At 35.9% G+C, this 24,236-nt stretch overlaps 1 protein-coding gene across 1 annotated transcript in view; it reads right to left on the minus strand.

The window, feature by feature from the left end:
* The window catches only part of CFAP47 (cilia and flagella associated protein 47), a 525,897-nt gene that overhangs the window by 49,401 nt on the left and 452,260 nt on the right, over positions 1–24,236 (minus strand). The window contains exons 59-61 of the mRNA XM_027608633.2: positions 13,398–13,557; positions 11,910–12,004; positions 7,955–8,107 (exon numbers count right to left, since the gene is read on the minus strand). Coding sequence (XP_027464434.2) covers positions 7,955–8,107; positions 11,910–12,004; positions 13,398–13,557 — 408 coding nt within the window. The remainder of the gene's footprint in view (positions 1–7,954; positions 8,108–11,909; positions 12,005–13,397; positions 13,558–24,236) is intronic.

A 24,236-nucleotide genomic window follows, 5' to 3' on the forward strand; every position in this document is an offset into this window, starting at 1 on the left:
CAGCATGGGGGAGTTTTCCAGAGGGCAAACCCCTTTAGCCCAGTTGAGAAAGAACTTATGTGGATGAAGCAGAGGAAGTGGCAAGAATTTGTCAAAAGATGAAGTGGGCAAAGTAGGCAAGACTATACAGGGTATGGTGAGGAATTGGGACTTCTAAGAATAACGGGAGGCCACTGGATGTTTTAAGTATGTCAGTAATGTTCTCTTTTAATGAGCAAAAGGGGATTAGCAGAGAACTTAAGGAAGTTTCCATGGTAGTTCAGGCCAGGTGGTGGCTTGCATGAGGGTGAGAGGAAGATGTAGATTAAGATCAAATAATGCCCTGCTCTGTATAAAGTGGGAGATATATGAGCAGTCATGACTGGCAACTAGAATCCCCAGCTTATCACTTCTGTCCTGTATTCATACCCTCTATGTATATACAAAATATTTAATCAAACAGGTTTCAGAGAACTTCAGAGTAGGATATCTATATCGATCTGTATCCACGTCCATATCTATCTATTGTGTCACAAAATAATAATGGTGATAATCATTTGGGTATGGCAGCAGAGTCATTATATTGAACAGAAGGGGCATGTCTCCCATCCAGATAGTGTCCCTGTATAATTATCATTCAACCTAATGCCTGTATCATAGTGCCAATAAATCATGCAGTGGGAGCTACGCTGGCCAGTGGTTCATTACTGAGGTGAATTTTCTCAGGGCAATGACTGAATTTTATTCAATGTGGGAGAACATCAGTTATTTTTTTTTAAATGAGAACACTTGACTAAATATGATAAATAATCAGAAAGTAATGAATTATAACAAATTAATTTACAAAATATACTTTGAAATTATGTATTATTATACCGTATACATTTTAATCTGTAAGGAATACATATCAAAGCAAACCCAACGGAAAGGTCTCAATAATGGAAAAGGGACTATCAAAGAATAATGGACATTGTTATTCATGTTCTTTCCCTAAATTTCTGCAGTTTTCCCTTCACTAATAGACATGCACATTTGTTAGAATATCATAATCATATAAGGAATGAATGGAGTGCTGGAGACAAATTTGATATAGATGAAGACAGCAAAGTATTCAAAGAAAACAGAGAAGGCTCGATAAACTCACTAAAGGTATTTTCTTTGAACAGGTAATGAAGAATGAACCACTCTTACTATTTTTTTTTATAAAGTTGCAAACCTTAAAAAAATAAAAAAATAAATAAAGTTACAAATCTTTCTGAAGGGGCATTTCACGGACATGTTTTTATTTCACTTTCATAAGGTCATTTAACAGACCAGACATTTTGATTAATTTAAAATAACTGCATGTTCCTCTGCCATGACTATAAGTACAGTAAACTACACAATGAGAAATTAGAGGAAGAAAGTGGCCTCACATCTGATGCTCTTCTTACACATTTTATTTGAAACAAGATACCAAAAAGAAAAGATAAAGGGACTTCTGCAACATAAATATTTGACCTGAACTTTCAGCAAAGTTCCAATTTCAGTCTCTATCCAATATTTAGGCATCATATTTTTGTACTTCCTTTTTCATAGAATATTCTTCTGTGCATTAATGAGAAAATCCACTGAATGACATTGAGAGGACCATGTTTCCATTATAAAACATCATTTGTCAGTGACTGAAGATGGGCACTCTATTACATCATTGTCACAAAATACCCAACTCGAGCTTTGCATGACAATAATAAGGTCTAACACTTATGGAACACATACTGAGAACCATACGCTTTCTAAGGATTCCATTCATTTACATATTTAATCCTCAGAAATACCCTAGGAAGTAGATACCATTATTATCTCCATGTTACAGTTGAAGAAACTAAGTTTATAGAGAGGTAAAGTAATTTTCTCAAGGCCCTAAAGAGATTAAATGGAAGAATCCTAGGTGTCTGGCTTTATAGTTCACAACCTAGGATATGAGGCTGGTCATGTGGCACAATTGCTGAGAAGATACCATTAGCAGCAGCCTCTGGAAATGTGCAGGACATAACCAGCACAATGGAGTGTGGTGGCCCTCAGGGCAGAGCCCTTGGTCACGAAAACATTTAGATCCTGGTCAGAAGAAGAGGAGCCAACAAGAGAAATGGAGGAGAGACAACCAATGAGATAATAAATAGTAAGACTAGTCATGAAAACTAAGAGCAGGAAGTCCTTCAACTGGGTCAAATGGTAAATGCTGCTGACAGGCTGAGTGAGCTCAGGACACAAATCTGACCATAGGATTAGGCATACAGGTTAAGGGTGACCGTCTTGTCAAGAGTGGTCTCATTAGAACAGTTAGGACAGAAGCCGTAACAGAATGAGTTGAGCAAAGAAAGTAAAAAGAACAAAAGCAGAGGAAAGGATCAAATCTGGAGGCCAAGGTAGGATCATGGAAGGACCAATGACAGGTTTTTCAGGAGCTGTTTGTGATTACAGACCAAACAGGGCAGGAGAATTTACATATGACATGCAAACAACATACAGCAAGATGACGGAAAAGAGACCAATGTGACACATAAATTAGCAAATCAGACACACAGAAAACATAACAGATTAATCAAAGAACAATGGCCTCAAGTTATAGAACATCTGGAAAATAAAAGAAAGAGGCATGATTCTGATATGGAGTTAAACAATAAAACCACTCCCACAGAAAAAGTCTCATAGAGATAGTCACTGGATTAATCCCCAGGCAGGCACAAAGAATGCACAGACCAAGAATTATGTAGGAATAATAAATACAATTATGGGGGAGATTATGCCCACACAGAATAATCTGTAATCTTATAGAAGTGACAGTGCAAAATACAGTCTAAATATCCATATATAATATTATTCCAGTAGGGCAATACCAATTGATTTAAATACTGCAGGTGCATAAATCCGACACATTGGACAGAGGTTCTTTGAATTCCTTGACAACATTCTGTGTGTCTTATTAATTTTGGCATCTCTGGGGCTCAGTAAAATATCTGGCAGCAAAGATGCTCGCAAGATTTTTGTTGAATGAAAAAAATATGAAGGTGATCAATCCTGGTTAACTCAATGGTGTGTGTGAGGAATCAGGGTGGGAGGAGAACAGAGAGGTCCTGGCGTTTTCATGTAATGAGGCTTGGTAAGGTGTTTTGGACTCTTCGGGAAAGACGATGAAGATAAAGGGAGACTGATGAGAAGGGAGTGTTGGGGAATTCTGATCTCCTACTTACCATGTTTACATAGAGGGGCCTATTCACTCACAAGAGAGGAAAAAAATCTCAGCATCAATCTGCCTCCTCCATCATGACTTGCCATGGGGGGGAAAGCAACATATCTGACCAGTGAATATGGGTGAAGGAATTGAAGGTGAGCAGATGAGCAGACCTTTTACTTTCCTAATGTCCTGAATCCAGAATGCGTACTTTCTCCTCCTCCTGCATGTGTAGGTTGTTTGCTCCTGCCAGAAGTCTATAACTGGCTAGTCTGGGGTGAATGCACTTCATTTTGGTGGGAGGTATTAATAAGCCCAAATGAGTCCATACTGCCAAGTCACATTTCAGTTCACTTTTATAATTAATAGAGGTAACCTTTTGCCCTCCATCTGCCTTATTTCTAATCTACTTCTCATTTGGTCATAAACCTGGATGAGGGAATATAAGGGTTTAACTAGTGATCACACCTAAAACCCCATCATAGTCCAAGCCAGAGAGTTTTTAATTTCCACCATAATGGATTTAAGAGACTTTAATTTCCACCATAATGGATTTAAGGGACCATAGGAAGGAAAATCTGGAATGAACAACATGACTCTTTTGAACACTATTTAATGTGTTGGGCAAACTATAATTACACACACAGGGAAAAAGAGTTGGTTTGCCTTTGCATATACTGAAGACTAAAATAGTATTAAGACTTTGTGGTAGACCTGTCCTTAAAGAAATAGGTGAGAAGGCAAAGGCAAGCAGGTAGACTTACAGAGCGCAGGCAAGTTGGTTACATCTTTCGAATATGGGTAGGGAAAGGAATCAAGTTATTACCAGATGCCTTTAAGGAACCGAGACAAAGGAGAAGTTAACGGATTTATCAAATATTCAGGTACCATAAAGACAGAGAAAAACATTAAGTTTGGGAGGGGATTGAGCAAATCTATTTCTATATAGGACATGCTTCAGAACAGAAACATCCACAAATAAAATGTCTTTAGCCAAACAATAAACTTCTTGAGTTTGGTAGTACTGAGCACAGAAAAAGCTATTTTAGAGGGAATCAGTGGAAGAGATAAGCCTGCAAACCTTCCAAATTGCTATTTTCAATATTAAGTATTATTTTTCATCATGAAAAGTAATGAAGCAGTGAACTATGAGCCATATCAAAAGGTGTATTTTCAAGAGCTATTTTCTTAACATGCCTTTCAAACCTCCCAAAATGATACTGGCAGATTCCTTATAGACCCTGCTTATCTAGAAGGAAGTGGACTTTTTTCCAGCAATAACATTTAATCAATTTCTAAAATCAGAATTATAATTTCTTTAGGTTGCAACCTAACAAAGGTATAAATAATTTAATGTAGCAAGAACATATTAAAATGGTTCCCATATACAAGCATTTTTTTTTAACCTTCCTTTACAATGTCACAGACACATCAACATTTTGCTTTCAACAGGATAGATTTCAAACAGAAATCAAGGTTTGAACACTCAGTTATTAAAATTCACTTAAGCACAGCAGGATGACAGACAAAACAATTACTTCACTTCAGAAAGGTACTGGACATTTACTGGGGTACATTTACTATAAGTTGGCTGCTTATGAAAATACGTTCCATTTCAATAAAAAGTGCTTACACTTATTTATCACTGGAAATTGAGAGTTCTGTTATACATTTGAACTCTGAGGTTAATCTACACTGATATTTTTATCCGTGACCTGCATAAACAATCAGAATTCCCTTTTGTATTGTCTATTGGTTGAAGAAAAGAAAGTCGGCAGGGTTTAATTTACGTAAAAATTATAATTCCTACATTTCCCTAATGCTACTACATGATTCACTAAAGCAAGATCTGTATTAAACTTATAATAACATTTCAGAGATAAATGGTTTCCATCGGTCTGATTTCATTATGAACAGATATTCTTTAAAATAGAGCAACTGAACAGACTTACAATAGAAAATACCCCTCTCCTCACATAAGTTTATTTCATTTTTTATAAATTTAAGCAGTCTATGATTAAGTTGGCATTTCTACAATTACAACACTAAAATTCAATCAAAGAGAAAAAAGAAATAACTAATAAGTTAACATAATTAAAAATTAAATTTCTCACTGTGCAACTTAATATTTCCTTAACTCACACAATTCATATTATCAATATCTAGTCAATAAAAAGACAATAATTAGTGTGAACTATTTTTTTTGTAATTCCAAAGATTTTATGAAGTATATTGGGTACGTGTAACATAGGTATTCATTTCATAATTCCATCTCAAGTTTTTAAAATATTACCTTCCAAATCATATAAGAAGAATGTGTGTGGGGGGGGAGATGGTTCTGACATTCTTGTAACTCATTTAAGAAGTATTTATTATTTCCAGATCCTCTTCTGTATTTACTCTCCGAACGCTTGTTTACAAAAACAAAACCCTAGTTTGAATGACACCAAGGGGTGTCCAGGAAAGTGAAAGAGGGTTGACTGATCAAGGTTGAGCCATGTGTGTAAGTTGATGAGTAGGCAGAGAAAGTGGGTCGGAGAAGAGAGAAAAGCAGGCATGCAGAGAAAGGCAGGCAAAAAAAAATACTCCCCAGCTTTACATATTACAGTTTCAACAAATGAAGATAAAGAGTGGGGGATTTGACATGCTGCCCAGAAAGTGACTCAAACTCTATCCTAGAGTGGGGACATGAGTTTCATGGTAGGAGAGATATGGGGGGGTATGAGTTTCCAGGCCCAGAGAAAAATATTTAATGTATAATAAGTTTTTAATAAGTACTTTTGGATGGATTGACTATAGATAGATTTTATCAGTCCAGAGGAAATAAAATATGGCAGAGACTGCTCATTGTCGTCCCAATATTTTTTTTCCTTTCTTCTTTTTTAGTAATAGAAAGTCCCCAAATTTTATCTGGGCCTGGATAAAGAGATTACATTTCCCAGCCTCAACTGCAGCTAGACATGTCCATATGACTGAGTTCTGACCAATGAGATGCAAGTAGAAATGATGCGTGCATCTTCAGGTCATGGCTTTAAAGGGAACCAGCTTGCTCTCCACTGCAGATGTGACTCCTCAATTGACATGCAGATGAAGACAACACAGGGGATGGCAGAGCAACAAGAGAAAAGGAACCTGGGTCCCTGGATGATCTCAAGGGACACAGGCACCACACTCCTTGGATCTCCAAGTCCAGGCTTTCATGTGAAAGAGAAATGAAGGGCGCCTGGGTGGCTCAGTCATTTAAGCGTCTGCCTTTGGCTCAGGTCATGATCTCAGGGCCCTGGGATTGAGCCCATCAGGCTCCCAGCTTAGTAGGGAGTCTGCTTCTCCTTCTGCTCCCCCTGCTCGTGCTCTCACTCTCTCTTTCTCTCTCTCTCTCAAATGAATAAAATCTTAAAAAAAAAAAGAATGAAAAATAAGCCTGTCTTGTTTTTTGTTATTGTTATTTAGTCTTGTTAAAATAGCTGGTTAAATTCCTAGCATGTTTCCACCCCTCAGGCATGGCTGGAAGCACAAAGAGGGCATATATCAAATTTATTAAGTTGTAACAACCATCCAAGTAGGACTGACTTGAGTTGAGGGTGGCTAGCCGTATCACTTCAGAAATTTCTGGAATTGTTTAAAATGAGCATTTCTTATTTAATAGAAATAGCCAATATTATAAAAAATTAAAAACTATTTTACTCCTGTATAGATTTAAAAAAAAAATTATTTATTTGACAGAGAGAGAGAGAGTGAGAGAGGGAACACAAGCAGGGGGAGTGGGAGAGGGAGAAGCAGGCTTCCCGCTGAGCAGGGAGCCCGGTGTGGGCCTCGATCCCAGGACCCTGGGATCATGACCTAAGCCGAAGGCAAATGCTTAATGACTGAGCCACCCAGGCGTCCCTTTTGTATACTCTTTCTATATTCATATATTCAGTTATATCTCATTTATATTCTTTTATCACTGAAATAATTAAATCAGACACAAAGATAATAATACTAAGATCAAAGTAAAAAAAACTATAGATGTGAATGAGAAAACTAGGGAAGATATTTTTGTTTCTGCAGGAATTTCATACTTAATTTTGTGGTCAAATTGTTTTTTAAATAATACATAAACATCAATTCTCTGCCTTGATTTTAATAAAATACTGCCATAGGAAATTTCCCTTTCAATGTGAAATAGGAGCAGTCTACCTCAGTTCATTTGGAAGACAGCTGAAAAATAAACCTTGCCTCACTGGGATTTGATTTTGCCAGATCTTCATATTAACTTGTTGAAAAGTTTTCTTTAAGACTTTAAATGCCAGAGGGGTTATTATACAAAATTTATTTGGGGATTGCATCTAATTTATGGCAACTTTTCAATTTCTTTAAATAAGGAACATTTAATCAAGGTTGTGTTTCTGAATTTAAAGCTGCAAGACATGGTTTCAATCATTCCTCAAATCAGAAAGAGAGAATAAAGGAAGAGATTAAAAGTGAAGGGACGTGGAAATGAGTTACTACAGTTTTTCCTCTTCTCACTGATGACAGAATCATAATCTGTTCTTATAAATCCATTAACAACTATAATTGTTTTCCTTTTGGAAATAACCACCTATGTGAAGAGAACGAACATCACTGAACACTTGCGGAGCACTATTTTAAGGATATATCGTAACTGAAACATATTGGGTGCGGATTTTCATGTAACTGAAGAATCAGCAACCTGCAATTTAAGGAAATTGAATTTTTATTTGTTATCATTTTTTATATCCATGACTGTGGTTCTCTTACCATCAATATCTTCATAAGAATCATATGAATACTCTTTTGGAATCACTACAAAATCTGTTGCATCTAAGATAGGATTTTCTCCAAAAAAATCACCAGTCAGCATGACTTCCACCTCCTGTTCTATCCGCTTCCTGGACTGACATTTTATGACAACTACAGGAGAGAAATATTTCCAGTTGAGATGGAAGAAAATGAATTATGTCATGAAAAATATCCTTTTGCATATTTTGACTTATTGTGTCTGGCATTAACACACACATACACACACACACACACTCATGCAATATCTATATACAATGACATTTTGGAAACAATTAAGAATATTAAATAATATGTAAAAATAGCATGACAGAGATTAACATGGAAGATATATACTAGATTACAGAAGATCATATTAGGATGTAAAATTTGATTCAGGAACTCACCTAGTCATATCAATAATTCAACTGGTAGTCAGGAACACGTGAATTTTTCAGCTATCTATATGTTCATTGTGGCTAATATCACTCTACCTACATAATAACACTACAGCAAATACCTTCAAATAATTTAAAAAATAAGTTCTGTAACATTTATTTTGTAATAACACTTCAAAAATATTTCTTCTTTATTCACATGCACCTTAAAATTCATATTTAAATTATTTCAGTAAAATATTTTGATTTTCTTTTCTAAACTGTTTTTAAATTTACAAAATACACTAACAGTTAAAAATAAAATTGTAATGAATTATTTAAAATTAATGTTAAAATGTAATTATAATATTAATTTAATATACAGCATTAAAAGTTTATATATATTTTTAAAGATTTATTTATTTGAGAGAGAGAGAGAAAAAGAGAGAGAGAAAGCACAAGTGGGGAGAGGGGCAGAGGGAGAGAATCTTCAAGCAGACTTTCTGCTGAGTGGGGAGCCGATGCAGGACTGGAGCTCGACGCAGGGCTCCACCCCACAATCATGTCCTGAGCCAAAACCAAGAATTGGATGCTCCATTGACTGAGCTACCCAGGCACCCCTGAATCATTTTATATATCTATATCTATCTATCTATATATAATTTCAATGTTTTTTTATATCAAGTACAGAAGAAGTTGTCAGTGATCTTGTAAGAAACCAAAATATTGTGTCTATATACAACTACTAATTACACAAAGGAATATTAATGAATTCCTTTGGCATCAGCTCTATAATATCATGCGGCCAAGTATACTAGAGGCCACATAAATAAATATATTACTTCTCAAAAATACATTAGATGCTTGGGGCACGTGGGTGGCTCAGTTGGTTAAGCATCTGAGTCTTGATTTTGGCTCAGGTCATGATCTCAGGGTTGTGAGATCAAAGACCCGTATCAGGCTCCACACTCAGCAAGGAGTTTGCTTGAGATTCTCTCTCTCCTCCCTCTGCCCCTCCTCCCCTCTAAAAATAATAATAAATAAATCTTTAAAAAAGTATATATATATATTAGATGCTATATTTTTATCAATTCAGATGCACATAAAACCTAAATTTAATATAGGGGATAAAAGGGAATCATAATATAAAAATCTTTTAAAATGTATTACACTATACTGTTGTGGCATCAATATTAATATATTCATCTAAACTGTACAACTGGATAATGTCCTCAGATTTATGTTTTTTCACATTACACACCACATTTATAAATATCTAACATAAATTTATTTTTAATTCTAAAACGTACAGGTTGATATTGAATATTTTGAACTTAGAATAAGTAGTGAAATACAAGATGTAAATGAAGAGGGTTGAAATGATTGAGGAAAATGTACAGGCTTCTCTGGTTTTAATTAGCTTCAGCCTTAAAGCATTAAATTGGAAATTAGTGTGATCAAAGTTACAGTTAGTATCATGTCACCAGGCTTGTCCTCTAAGACCTTCGGAAATTAGTGCCCTGGCAATGTACGGATTACTCAATCACAATGGATTCGCATTCCGTTGTCTTCACACTGCGACAGTAGTAGAGTCCTTTTCCAATTACCTGCCCCAACGGATAGGAGCAAATAGGAATACACACAAAGAAGAGGTGGCTCACACAATGACAAGTACCCCGGGTTTAAGAATAACCTGAGCAACAGACACAGAAAAACAGAAAAGGAACAGTAAGCATCGAAGGTGAAGCAGCTGAGCAGGGAAGGCAATAGGTTCTGTCTGATGTGTTCATAAGAATGAAGGATGGACTGTACAGAAAGTAAGCAATATGTATTTATATAATTGTACTCATTTTTTTTCTTGAGGGCATTTGTAGACGAAGAAAATAATTACTAGAATAGGCTTTAGACTTCTGCTAAAATGATTTAATCACTAGTACACAATCTGTTTCAGAACACTGATGTTACTACTGGGTTGTGCTAAAGCAACATATGCTATTTATAGAACTCACACTTAGTTTAAAAATCAAATAATTACCAAGAGAAGTGACTTGATGGAAAATGCCTTTTTGTTTCTGCAGCATGTTTAACTTTCTTTGACGAAAATGGTGCAAGAAATGTACGTTTTATGTTTTCACAGGCTTTGTTTCAGACTGAAAAGAATCTGCTTTAGATCTTTAATCTGGGAAAAACAAAACTGTGTCTGCAGTCAACATGAGCAATGTTGCTGTTGGTATTTCAACAGAGTAATGTCTAGGGTTTATTACATCACTTTGATCACATGAGTGTATTATAAATTTTGAACTGTTCAGCTCCATGGAAAGTATACAAACAATTATCTTCCAGAAGGAAATAAAAGAAACATTTTGGCATGTTTGTGAAGCATTCAGAGGATAATTTAGTATATTTGAAACATTTTATGTGTTGATAATTTTTTAACTTAAGAGCAAAAATACTTCAAGTACGACAAATGACATTTACTGTCAAAGGTACTGCTAGATATGTGGATTTTAAAATTAAATGACATAAGGCAATATGTAACCTTGGCCTTCAGTGTATCTGGGGAAATGCTGTTATCCATGAGCAAAACTTACTATTTTCTCTTCTTCTGAAGTGTGGTGACATAATATATGGCAGTACAGGACTAACTCTGTTTCACTACCAAAGATCGGTACTGGAAGGAGAAGAAAAATTCAAAATTTCAAGACTTCTCTCAGGTCATCCATACTGCTCAAGAGAGGGGCTCCAAAAGAGGTATCTCTTTGCCAGGCTGAGCAATTCAGCGTGACTTAGTTATGAAGAACTATGCGTAAGGCCTGGTAAGAGGTGGCTCTATGGATATCCAAGAGGAATTGCATTTCTTAGGCTCACTCTGGGAAGAAAATGGGAAAATCCAGGAATGCAGAAGAAGTGAGAAGAGTATTGAGGAAGGAGAACACACAGAAACTTGAGAGAAGTTTGCAGCAGGGGAAAGAAAAAGAGGGGTCGCTGAGAAAAAGAAAGGCATTTTAAGAGTAGGGATTTTCTGTTGTGTGTATGATAGGGAAGTGAACTTCCTTGAAAACTTCAGTACGTTCTGACTGGTTTTTGGATGACATCATACAAGTTTAGTGTCTGGGACAACAGAGAATACAGGGATCGGTATCCCCACAGGATAGTTCTTGGATGAGACTTAGAGCTACACAGAAGCTGGAATCTGGCAAATAAGTGTGACCCAAGAACCAAAGTACCTGGGAATCTTATAGACCTAGAGCAGGGCTCCAAGTACCCCACAGAATGCAGAATAAAGGGGCCTGAAGTTAATGTTATTTCTATCTTAGTTGATTTTGAGGTTTCACCAACAGGAAGAACAACAGGAAATGGTGTGGTTTGGTGGAAAGATCATTGGACTTACGATTAGGAGACCAGATTCAGTGCTGGCACTCCTACCAGTAGGGCTGTTCACTTCACGACTTACTTTCTCTGGACCTTAGTTCTCTTGCTTGTACAAGAAAAGATGGGATTAAAGGAGCCTCTAAGATCACTTAGAATCTTGGTGTTCTCTGACTCTAAAATATACGTACCTTGAGGGAATTTAGGATGTAGTGCCTGTGGAAGTCCAAGAATAGGGTATATCCAGTGTATTGCTTGGATTTCTCCACTTTCTATTCCCATAGTTCTAATGAGAAATTAAATTAGGAAGAGTGAACAAAAACAGGAACACTTTCAATATTAGCACAAAAGAGAATATTCATTATTAACTTAATGGTATTTTAGCAAAGCTCATGAATTTAAACTTTGGTAGAGAGAAACTATGAAATACAAAACACTTTCTGCAAATGTTAGGAACATTTCAAATCAAACCCTGGGAAATTATCATAAAGAAAAATGTAACACAAGGATCGTGAGATGTAAGTTAAAAATGAAGAACTTTTCCCCTGCTTTTAAAAGGTGGTATTGGTATTTATTGATGAGACTAAAATGTGATTAATCAGAGGCAATACAGTTCCTATGGGTTATATTCTAAATTGGACAGGCCAAACACAAAACACAAAAAAATGCCATTAAGTACAGTGACAAAGAATTTACTTTTGGGGGTTACCCGTTAAAAGAAAGAGGGCATTTGTCAAAATATTCTAAGTCCATCATACACCATCAAGAGAACAGCAATAGTACAGAATGGTTCTGGTCATTGTTGAAAATGGGCTTTCCTTGTTAAAAATGAAACATTAAGACAGAGCAGGCAGGACCAGCTTCACGAGCACATGACTTGAGCAACAAACAGCACAAGGACCCCACACCTAGAATTGTTCCACACTTGTTTAGTACACCACTGTAACTGTCTTGAAATTCTCAACCATTTTTAAGGGAGGGCCCCCTCATTTTCATTTCACACCAGGACTCACAAATACATAGGCAGTCTTGACTGTTGGAAGGGTGAACATCGTGGCAGAATGGACACTAACGGGCTCACAGAAAAGAATTGTTTTAAATGTGAAGAAATATTTAACGAAACTATAAAAGCAGAGAAGACATACACATTTTGTATCATTATTGGAGTTTGCTTAAATTTCAGTGAAGCAAAGAGGGCACGGGCACTCTGTATCCTGGTAGCGACACAGGTAACGGTAGTAGTCATGGCGGCATTTCCTCGGGGTGTCATACCCACCTGGCACAGGGCCATCACTTGGTGAATGCCAGCATCACCAGTCCCATACTCTGCCAAGACAAGCTGCTTCAGGTTGTTCTCTAGAGATTTATTACTTGTCTCAGCAGTAACTATTTTCCCAGTCAAAAAGAGTCCCCTTGCATGTCTCTGATTCTGATTCATTGACATGATACTTAAGGTTGACTTGTTCATCACTCTGAACTTCAAATCCCTCTGAACGTCAAATGATACATACTATACCCATATAACAAATGTATTTTCCTCTACCGAACATATAAATTTCAACACTTCAGAGAATATAAAATCATGAACTTTACATTGCATAACATAGAAAAGAAAGTGATCACGTCAGCGCCAGTCAAAATAAAATCATTTTCCTTCAATGTCTTTATTGAAAAGTTACCTTTTCATCTCTGTGCTCAATTCATCAAAATTGTCAATAGGCCAACTTTCTCTATTCGCCCTCATCATTTGAACAATGACCATTGTTCTGTGTAATTTCATAATGTGGGGCATAAATAACACTGGGATATCTATATTCCCTTTAGGAGGCAATGTGATTCCTGTAAAAAACACAAAAATAATTTTAAATGTGGTAAACATTTTCAGAATATAATTTTAACAGCCGAAAATAATCTCCTAATCCCCTTGACTGACTATCAGTTTTTCAAAATCACGTCTGAGCAAGAAAATGCTTTGTGCTAAATTATAAGCGCACTTCACTGGCTTCACTAATTTTCCTCAAATGCCATCAACCCTATTAAAAAACACATTTTATCCTGAGGCAAGAAGCTTCTCCTGATGACTCTGGAAGGGATGAGGAAATGTTGAAAGTGATGGCTTGGGTTTCCCAGAGTGATAAAAGAACCATGAAACCCATGAGTCTTTCCAAGTCTTACTACAAGATTTTATTTATTTATTTGAGAGAGAGAGAGAGAGAGAGAGAGAGAGAGAGAGAGAGAGAGAGAGTGCATGTGCATGTGCGCACGGACACGAATGAGATAGGGGAGGGGCAGAGGGAGAGGGAAAAGCAGACTTCCCACTGAGGAGGGAACCCCAGGCCACAATGGAAGACAGATGCTTAAACAACTGAGCCACCCAGGTGCCCCCCAAGTCTTAGACTATATTGTTATTATGTTATGTTAATCACCATACATTACTTAGACTACATTTTGCAAAAGCCAAAGTACAGCGATTTTTGACCCTTTTAATACTTTGTGTGTTTTGTTTTTTTTTTTTCCCCCTAGACCATAACAGCTCCAGATTTCTGCTTGGAGTACCAAAATTGTTACCAGTAAACTGTTCATTTATTTAACTGATGATCCACGAGGGAAGCCAAAGCTTATGTGTGAAAGAAAGGGGGATCCACTCCAGGTTATAAAAACCAGAAGACAGAAATACTGACAGTATTTTCTTTTGTTCTAATAAAATTCAAATTTTTCAACCTTTACATAAGAACCACCTGGAAAACTTGTTAGACAGGAGCCTGCTAAGCTCCACCTATAGATTCCGACTTATTCAGTCTGGGCTGGGGCCCAAAAGCTGCACATTTAAGTAGCTCCTTATGCATTCTGGAAGCACATGGTCATGTGGCCACACTTTGAAAAACAATGTGTTCTACCTATTGGACAAGTATTGAGAGGTTGGAAGCATGGTGAGCTTCTGGCTATTTAAAGCAGTGAGGATTTCAGAGGGATGGACGTCTTCCTTTATTTTGAAGAGTAACATTATTTCTTTTTTAATTTTATTTTATTATGTTATGTTAATCACCATATGTTACATCATTAATTTTTGATGTAGTGTTCCATGATTCATTGTTTGCGCATAACACCCAGTGTTCCACGCAGAACATGCCCTCTTTAATACCCAGCACCAGGCTAACCCATCCCCCCACCCCCCTCCCCTCTAGAACCCTCAGTTTGTTTCTCAGAGTCCATAGTCGCTCGTGGTTCGTCTCCCTTACAAACATTATTTCTTTATAAGAAAAGATTATTAACTATATTCTGGTTATTAAAATTCTTTGTTATAAAATCAATGATTTTCAAAGCCATTTTGTCTCAGCTAAGAACACTGTACTAAACTATTAAGAACATCAAGAAAGGAATCAGAAAACGGCCCCTCTGCCAAACATCCCGACTCAAAATTCTTATAAATTTTTAAATTTTAAATTTTACTCCAGGAAATGAAAATGTTCTGTCTCATAGCATAGTTAATAATAGTTAATAATTAATATGATTACTACTTAATATTTATTGAGTACTTGCTATATCTCAGGCTCTGTGCTAAGTATTTTTCACACAATACCTCACTTCATTCTCAGAAAATCACTGCAAATTACACGCTACTATGTTTCTCACTTTAGAGGTGGAAAAAGTGAGACAATTGGTTAAAAGACTTGCCAAAGTCTCAGTGAAAGACTATGTTGCTTACTAAGATATCGAAACAATGTCTGCCATCTTCAACTTTGTCTTCATGAACTCTAGAGGCTTAATGAATCACTGCATTCAAATGGATAAAAGTAGCAAGCGGATACGATAGAGTTGGAATAGGAATAAAAAGAGCAAGAGCTGAGTCAGAATAAATCATCCACGCATCCCCAAGGAAATCAAGTTTAGAAATGATCATTGACCCTTACAAAATTCTATGTTATCACTAAAAATAGATTTCAGTATGACTAAAAATAAAACCTAGACATTTAGATGGTGTAAGGAGCCACGACAAAGATACAAAAGGGTAATTCATTGCCAACATCATGCTTTCTTATAATGTTTGAATTGAAAGTATGGAAAGACAATGCTATGATAAATAAGCCCATTTAGTTAACAATCCAGTAAACTATTTGTGGCTGTAACGTTTTACCGGGTCTACAAGTAGAAATTGTTCCCTGCTGAAGTGATTGTAAGTCTCCTTCACTGTTATTATATGTTTGAATAGTAAGAATCACTGTGCTATTATTAACTTCCATGAAATCACTGAAATGTAACATCAAAAAGAACTTTGAGAATTTATCAAATTCATTTTGTGTCTCACAACTGAGTTTTATTTTCTGTGGTTTTCCCATGATCCTGTGCAACACTCTGAGTAGAGACAGGAAAGCTGTCCTCACTTCTACCTTACAAAAAAATCTACCCATGTTTTCTTCTAATACCTATATGCTTTCATTTTTATAGTTATTTGATCCATTTGTAATTTATCCATACATATGAAAATGAAGAAGAATGTATCCAATGTTACTGATTTTCTATATGGGACTAATAATACAAAACCACTTATTTAAAAATTTCACTGACTTGAAATGCTACCTTCATGGCATGTCCATATATATTTTACTCTTTTTCTGGATTCCCTAGATTTCTTCAGTCTTTCTTTCTCTTCATTTCTACATGCCACATTGTTATAATCACAGATGCTTTATTTTCTAGGTGGACTAACTGCCTCTTCCTCCAGCTCATTTTTTAAAAGAATTTTCCTACATTTGGAATGAACAGTTAGCTCCAGGAAATGGATGGGGTGGCAAATAGTACATTTAATAGAATCACCCTACATTTGTACTTTTGGGATAACTGACATTTTTATCTATTCATGATCTATCCGAGAGCAAGCATATGGCCTTTATCTTGTATTTCTCATCTGGGCATTGTATTAGGTGCTTCTAGGTTCTTGGAATAGCTTTGCGGCCAGTTTTAATTTTCAGCCTTGCTAGAGGCTTATTTCAGCATCTTCATATGTATTTAGCAGGAAGCTGAGAGAAACCACATCAGTTTTTTTCTATCTTCTGACAAGGTAATCCAGCTAGTATGATGATTATTATTCTCGTTAGGTTGATAAACATATTCTAAACTCAAAACATTTTCTGAGCTTATCTCTTTCTGTTTTATCCCATTTCCATATGGTAACCACACAAACTAACCACATATATATTTACTTTTTTCTATTACAGTTATCATTCTTCAAGTTCAAAACCCTAATAAGCATCTGGGGGGGAATGTGCATTTTGTTTTATATAATTAATTTTATGGACTTAAATATTTTATGAGAGGTATACATTTTTATAGAATTTTCAAAACCCTGATAATACTTTATGCTTAGTATCTGAGAAACATTACAAAGTGTGATATTACTGTTTTGCCTTTGAAATCTCCTATGGCCTTGTTGCACTTAACATTCAAATTTTATTCAGTATATTTTAAAACTGCTATTTTGATTGCTCTTTTGATTAAAGGTGTTAGAAATATTTATGCACTGATCTCTCATTTGAAATACAGAAACTGTACAATGCTTTAATGGCTATGAGGTTTCCTGCCTTCTTAGAAGAAAATCTTCTCAAGAGAGTAAAATGAGCATAATCCTCATTTTAGTAATGAAAGTATTTCATCCTGGGAGGTTCATTTTTAATCACTTTAGTGGTATGACATTACTGTTTTCCACAGCATAATTTCTAATATCTAGCATGGTAATAGGAATGGCCCATGTCAGGTAATCAAAGAGATACTAAGAAACATATTAGCACCCTAAGTCATGTGATTATTTTGGTTATTGTGGTTTATTTTAAATGAGCACAAGTTTTAAATTTTAATTTTAAATAAGAGTACAAGATGAACATGACTTATCAACCATCTTCAAACATGAAATCTATTCACTTTCTACTTGGATACTTTGTATTTTCAAAAACTGATTTCAAAAATCTTTAAATTATGACAAAAAAATGGAAAGGAATTGTTAATGTGGTAGTTTGAAGAGGAGTCCTTTCATTGGTTCCTGTGGAGATGCTATGGGCTGAATTATGTGTGCCACTGCTCCCTGGCTGCTATTGATATGATGAAGCCCTGATTTCCTGTATCTCAGAATGCGACTATATTTGGAGTTAGGGCATTTACAGAGGCGGTTAAGTTAAAATGAGAATGTTAGGGTGGGCCCTGGTCCAATATTACTGGTGTCCTTATAAAAAGAGGAAATTCAGATACACAGACATACACCAGGAATATGCATACCCCAAAGGAAAGACCATGTGAGGACACAATGAGAAGGCAACCATCTACAAGCCAAGGAGAGACACCTCGGAAGAAACCAAACCCCTCAATTCCTTGATCTTGGACTTTTAGCTTACAGAACTGTGAGCAAATAAATTTATTTTGTTTAAGCCAGTTTTAATACCCAGTCTAGTATTTAGTTATTGCAGCCCTAGCAAACTAATCCATGAAATTATCTTTTCTTATGTTAGAGGCTGAAGCATGGGATGCCATTGAATTTGCTTACAGAAGTTCTAATTCCAGACTCTCAAAACATAGGGCAGGGGCGCTTGGGTGGCTCAGTTGGTTAAGCATCTGCCTTCGGCTCAGGTCATGATCCCAGGGTCCTGGGATGGAGCCCTGTGTTGGGCTCCCTACTCAGCACGGAGCCTGCTTCTCACTCTTCTCCCTGCCTGTGCTCTTTCTCACTATCTCTGTCTCTCTCTCTCTCAAATAAATAAATAAAATCTTAAAAAAAAAGAAACTTCTTTTAAAAAAAACATAGGGCAGATAAAGAAACTTGACTCTGATTGCTATTTGGCTGCTATGATCACGGAAAAGCTAGGGATGAAGCATTCTTCCCTTCCTACTTGTATCTTGTCGACTGAATGGGGGCATCTAACGAATAGCAAAAAGGACATTTCAGGGATTGTGTTTTCTTTGTTAAGGATTAGAGACTGTTGCTGTTTTACTCTATCTTTTGAAGAGCTAGCTAATGCTTGAGATTTAATGAAGAAGTTATCCAAAGAAGATACCATCAAAGGGATTAGTGTAGAAAGAGTAAGCACTAAGTTGAAGATCGTATTTACGAAAACAGATAATTGGGGAAAAGATACAAATCCATGCTTTTCAGAAAAAAAATGTTGTTTGGGACATATAGTTTTAAAAGTAGATTTCGGAGTTATTCAACACAAATATGATTGCTAAGGTAAGTTTTACACCATGAACTAAGCACCTGTAAGTTGAAGTTTTGTGTTTGCTTTTTAAGTCTAAGAATTCATTAGCAAAAATAAAAACAAAGAAATGCTTAAAGCCTTTTCGCTAAGATCAAGTGTAGAAAATATTAATTTTAATGTAAACACTTCATTGATGGCTCAAAATGAGTGAAAAATCCACTATCAGAGCCTCCTGACCAGATGCACAGTGAAGGAGAGAGTTTTCTATGATTAAAGGCCATCAAATACATGCTGCATAAGCCCCGACAATGATGAAAGAAGGGTTTTGAGTTTTACCTGAGTGTTTGGAATAGAATATCTTAATGTTCCTTCCAGCTCTAATATCCTATGATAACATGTTTCCTCATAAATAGAAAAGATAAATAAGATTCAAAAAATTAATTTCAGGGAATTGAACATTTTCTTGGGAAGCAGCTAATTTTAATTTTAGTTAAGATCACCCACAGAAAATTCTAAGATAAAATAATGTCTAGTACTACAACTAATATACTTTATTGATCAATTACCACGTCCTCCTTGCCCCTGCACCATAATAAGTAGTGTGTGTGTGCACGTGCACGCATGTATGTGCGTGTAAGATCTCTCTCTTTACTTATAGGTATACTCTATGATATAGTGTAGAGCATGAGCTTTAGAAGTTTAAATCTTTGCTCTGTTATTTGCTAGCACTGAGAAAATTATTTCAATTTCTAAGTGAGATTTTCCTCTTATGAAAAAGCTAATATAATATACATATCAATATACATATCAAGGTTTTGCTATGGCAAAGATACTACTCCAGTTCCATCCACATAATACCATTTTGTACAGTATAACACTAATTCTACACTGTTTTATACTTTCACTTATTCATTTTCAGAAAGTGCTACGTGCCACGTACTATAATAAGCACTGGGGATAAAACAGTGAAAAAAAATGTATCCTCTGCTTTTCTGAGTCATGCATTCCAGAATGTGTTAGGGGGTGAGAGTAGGAGTCAAACAATAAAAAAATGTATTTGTATGTATGGTGTAAATAAAACAATAAAGGGTTAGAGAGTCATGTGGATGTTAATATAGTGTGGTCCAGGAAAGCTTCTCTGATAAGGTGTCATTTGCACAGAGCACCTAAGGAAGTTTGAGAAGCCTTGTAGACATCCATGGCGGGGACTATGGAGATAGCAAGTGGCTATGTGAACTGGATTTAAGGAGAGGTTGAAGCTGGGCCTATCAATTTAGAAGTCCTTAGAATCTCATGTGGGGCTGAATGAGGAGATCTCATCGGGAATGAGTGTGGCTAGAAGTGAAGACTGAGCCTTGGGCCTCCAGGAAGTTACGGGGACGGGAATAAAGGAGAAACATGCAAAAGAGAAGGAGGAGGACTTACTAGAGAGAGAGAAGGAGAATCAAGGAAGAATAAGTCCTGGAAGCCAGTTGTTTCCAAAACAGTGAGAGATCAGCTGTGTCAAGTAAAAATCATGATCTGGCAGTGTTAGGTTACTGATGAACCTAAAAAGAGTATCTGTAGGTGGATGGGGCATACAGCCAGATTAGTTTAGGTACAAAAGATAATGGTATAAGTGAGGACAGTAAGTATAGAAAACCTTTCACCATGTTTTGCAATAAAGAGGGATCAGAGAAATGGGATTGTGGCTGGGAAGGATAAGGGGTAAAAAGAGACATGTCTTTTAACATCAGGAGCTATTATTATAGCATGTGTATGTTGATAGGAAATATACAATAACAGTTATTATAGAGAAGACAAAAGGGGAAAACTCCTGGAGAGTTCCATGTAGTTGAGAAGCTGTGGGATTCAGTGAACGAGCAGAGGGAGGGCCACAAGAGCACAGAGAACTTTTCTGATATAATGGGAGGGAATGCAAGACACAGGGATGAAAATAAAATTAGGCTGGTTGGTATAATGGAAAAAGCAGACAATTAGACTCTGATTTGACTCTATATTCTTAATGAAATAGGAAGAATATCAGATGTGAGAAGAAGAGGAAATGCTGCATGTCAGTGGTAGTTATCAAGTTTCAATTCACTGTAGGAAATTTTACTATAAGCAGATTTTACCAAAGGAAAATCATGTCCCACCAAAAGTTCATTATTTAAAATTTACTTATTTCTCTATTTTCCTTTCTCTCCATCTACTCATCTATACATCTATCAGCCATTCTACCTGTCTTAAAGGCCTATAATGCCTAAGCAGATACTAGTCTTCTCTCTGTTAGAACATTCACCTGCATTTCTGCAACTAAGAAAATTGCATTAAATGGAAAAAAAAAAAAGGCTCTGTGCCTTGGGCTTCATTTTACAAGCCCAGACATTATATAAACTATTTTAATAAGTTCAATTTCTGCTCTCTGCGTAAAAGTATTCTAGTGGTATAAGTGGGTCTAAATTTCAGGTTACAGAGACTTTTCTAAAAGGCAGGCACCCAGACAACTTTGCATAAGAAAAGCTGTAGCTTTGTGTTTTACAATAAAATCAGTAGCTTCACTAAGAAATCCACCTGCTGTGTGCTGTAAATTGTAATTACAAATCTATGTGATTAGAACCTCTGCTTATTTGTGTGTTAAATTGGTCATTTGACATAATAGGAAGAGAAATTTTATTAAAAATGTGAAATCATGCTCAGCTGCAGACATAATTTAATAAAAATTCATGACAATTATCTGGAGACCTGGGCATACTTTACGTTAGGCAGCAGCACACATGGTAAATGTCACTAAACACTGAGCTCTTTTTTTTAAGGATTTTATTTATTTTATTTTTACAGAGAGAGAGATTGAGAGAGAGAACAGTAAGAGGGGCAGATGGAAAGGAAGACAGAATCTCTAGCAGACTCCACACTGAGCACAGAGCTGGGGCTCAATCCCATGACTTCGAGATCAATCCCATGACCCTGAGATCATGACCTGGGCCAAAATCAAAGTTGGATGCTTAACTGACTGAGCCACCATGTGTTCCTAAACACTGAGCTCTTAAAGATGTTCTCCAATTCATAAATAGCATTATTTAGTTTCAAAAACATATTACTTTTGCAAATAACATTTTTATTATTGATTGTCAAATTATACGATATAAGTTAACTAAAATCAACATGAAACAGCAATGATCTCTTATAAGGAAAAAAAGTGTCTCTTTAATAAATGGTAATGCTAGAACTCTGCTTATTTAACTGATTATTAGCAATCATATAAACATAAATGACGCATAGTATATCTTTTAAGCAATAGATACTATAGATACCAAACACAGTGTATATCTTTATCCTTTAGATTATTCTCTTATGATATTACCCATATACAATACAAAAAATTTGAAATAATTATAAAATCCAGTTTTAAGAAATGAAAGAGAGATCCCATGTACCCTTTACCCAGTTATCTCCCATGGTAACATCCTGTAAAACTATAAAACAATATAAAAACAAGAATATGTAGGGGCGCCTGGGTGGCTCAGTTGGTTAACCATGTGACTCGATTTCTGCTCAGGTCATGATCTCAGGGTTGTGGGATCGAGCCCCATGTTGCGTTCATTGGGGAGTCTGCTTGAGATTCTCTCTCTCCCTCTGCCCCTCCCCAACGCATGCTCACTCGAGCTCTCTCTCTCTAAAATAAATAAATGAATCTTTTTTAAAAAAGAAAAAAAAACCCTCAGAATATTTATATTGATATAGTCAAGATATAGAAACATTTCATCATAAGGATCCCTCTGGTTGACCTTTTATAGACACCCCTACTCGATCCCCTACTCCATCCCTGAATCATTACAACCACCAATCTATTCTCCATTTCTATGAATTTGTCACATCAAGAATGTTAAATAAGTGGCACCATATTGTAAGTAAATTTTTGAAATTGGCCTTTTCACTCAGCATAAGTCCCTGGACATTTGATCAAGTTGTGCTTATCAGTGCTTCATTGATAATTCCTTTCTGTTGCTGTACTTCATGTTATGGAAGGACCACTTTGTTTACTCATTCACCCACTGAAGGGCAACTAGGTTGTTTGCAGATTTAGGCTATCATGAATAAACATTCCATGAACATTCATGCATATATTTTTATGTAGAAATAAATTTTCATTTTTCTGGGATAAATTCCCAAGAGTGCAACTGTTGGAGGGTAAGTAGTTGCATGTCTGCTTTTACAAAAAACTACCAGTTTTCCAGAATGGCTGTACACCTTTACATTCCCACAGCAGTGTATGAGCATTTGTTTCTCTACATCTTTCCCAACACTTCATGATGTTTTTTTAGTTTATTTATGTATTTGTGTATTTATTTAGTTTATTAGATGTATTTTTCAGTTTAATCATTCTAACGTGTTTGTAGTAAAATCTCATTATGGTTTTATTTTGCATTTCCCTAAAGACTAATTATATTGAACACCTTTCCATGTGCTTATTAGTCATCAGTATATTCTCCTTGGTGAAATATCTGCTCATGTTCTTTAATCATGTTCTACTCTAACTGTATTTTTATTAGTGAGTTTTCTGTACTTTTTATATGTTCTAGATACTAACCCTTTATCACATGTTTTGCAAATATTTTCTCCCAGTCTGTAGTTTTCCATTTCATCATCTTCTCATGGGCTTTTACAGAGCAAAATATTTTAGTTTGATGATGCCCAATTTATTAATTTTTCCTCTTATGGAATTTGCTATTAGTGAAATATAAGAACTATTTGCTTAGCATTGTGTTGAGTTAAATTTGCATAAGGAGTGATCATCTTTTTTAAAAAAGATTTTATTTATTTATTTTAGAGAGAGAGAGAGAGCATGCAAGTGGGGGGGGGAGCAGAGGGAGAGAGAGAATCCCAAGCAGACTCTGTGCTGACTGCAGAGCCCAACTCAGGATTTGATCCCAGGACCCTGAGATCATGACCTGAGCTGAAATCAAGAGTTGGATGCTTAATCGACTAAGCCACTCAGGCACCCCAAGGTGTGAGCATCTTGACAGGAATGGCATTAAACCTAGATCAATTTGGATAGAACTGACATCTTTACTATACGATACAGTTTTGCAACCCATGAATACAGTGCATCTCTCTATTTATTTATGTTGTTTGATTTTGTCATTTTTAGTATATAAGTCCTATACATGCTTTGTTAGATTTACTTCTAAGTATTTAATTTATTTGGAGAGATTGTAAATGGTATTGTGTTTTTAAACTCAGTTTCCATGTTTTCATTGCTAGTATATATAAATATGATCTATGTGTGTATTGTTCTTGTTTACTGTAGCGTTCCTGAACTCAATACTCCTACATTTTTTTTTTTTAAGATCCCTT

This window comes from Zalophus californianus, chromosome X (assembly GCF_009762305.2).
Source record: "Zalophus californianus isolate mZalCal1 chromosome X, mZalCal1.pri.v2, whole genome shotgun sequence".
Lineage (NCBI taxonomy): Eukaryota > Metazoa > Chordata > Mammalia > Carnivora > Otariidae > Zalophus > Zalophus californianus.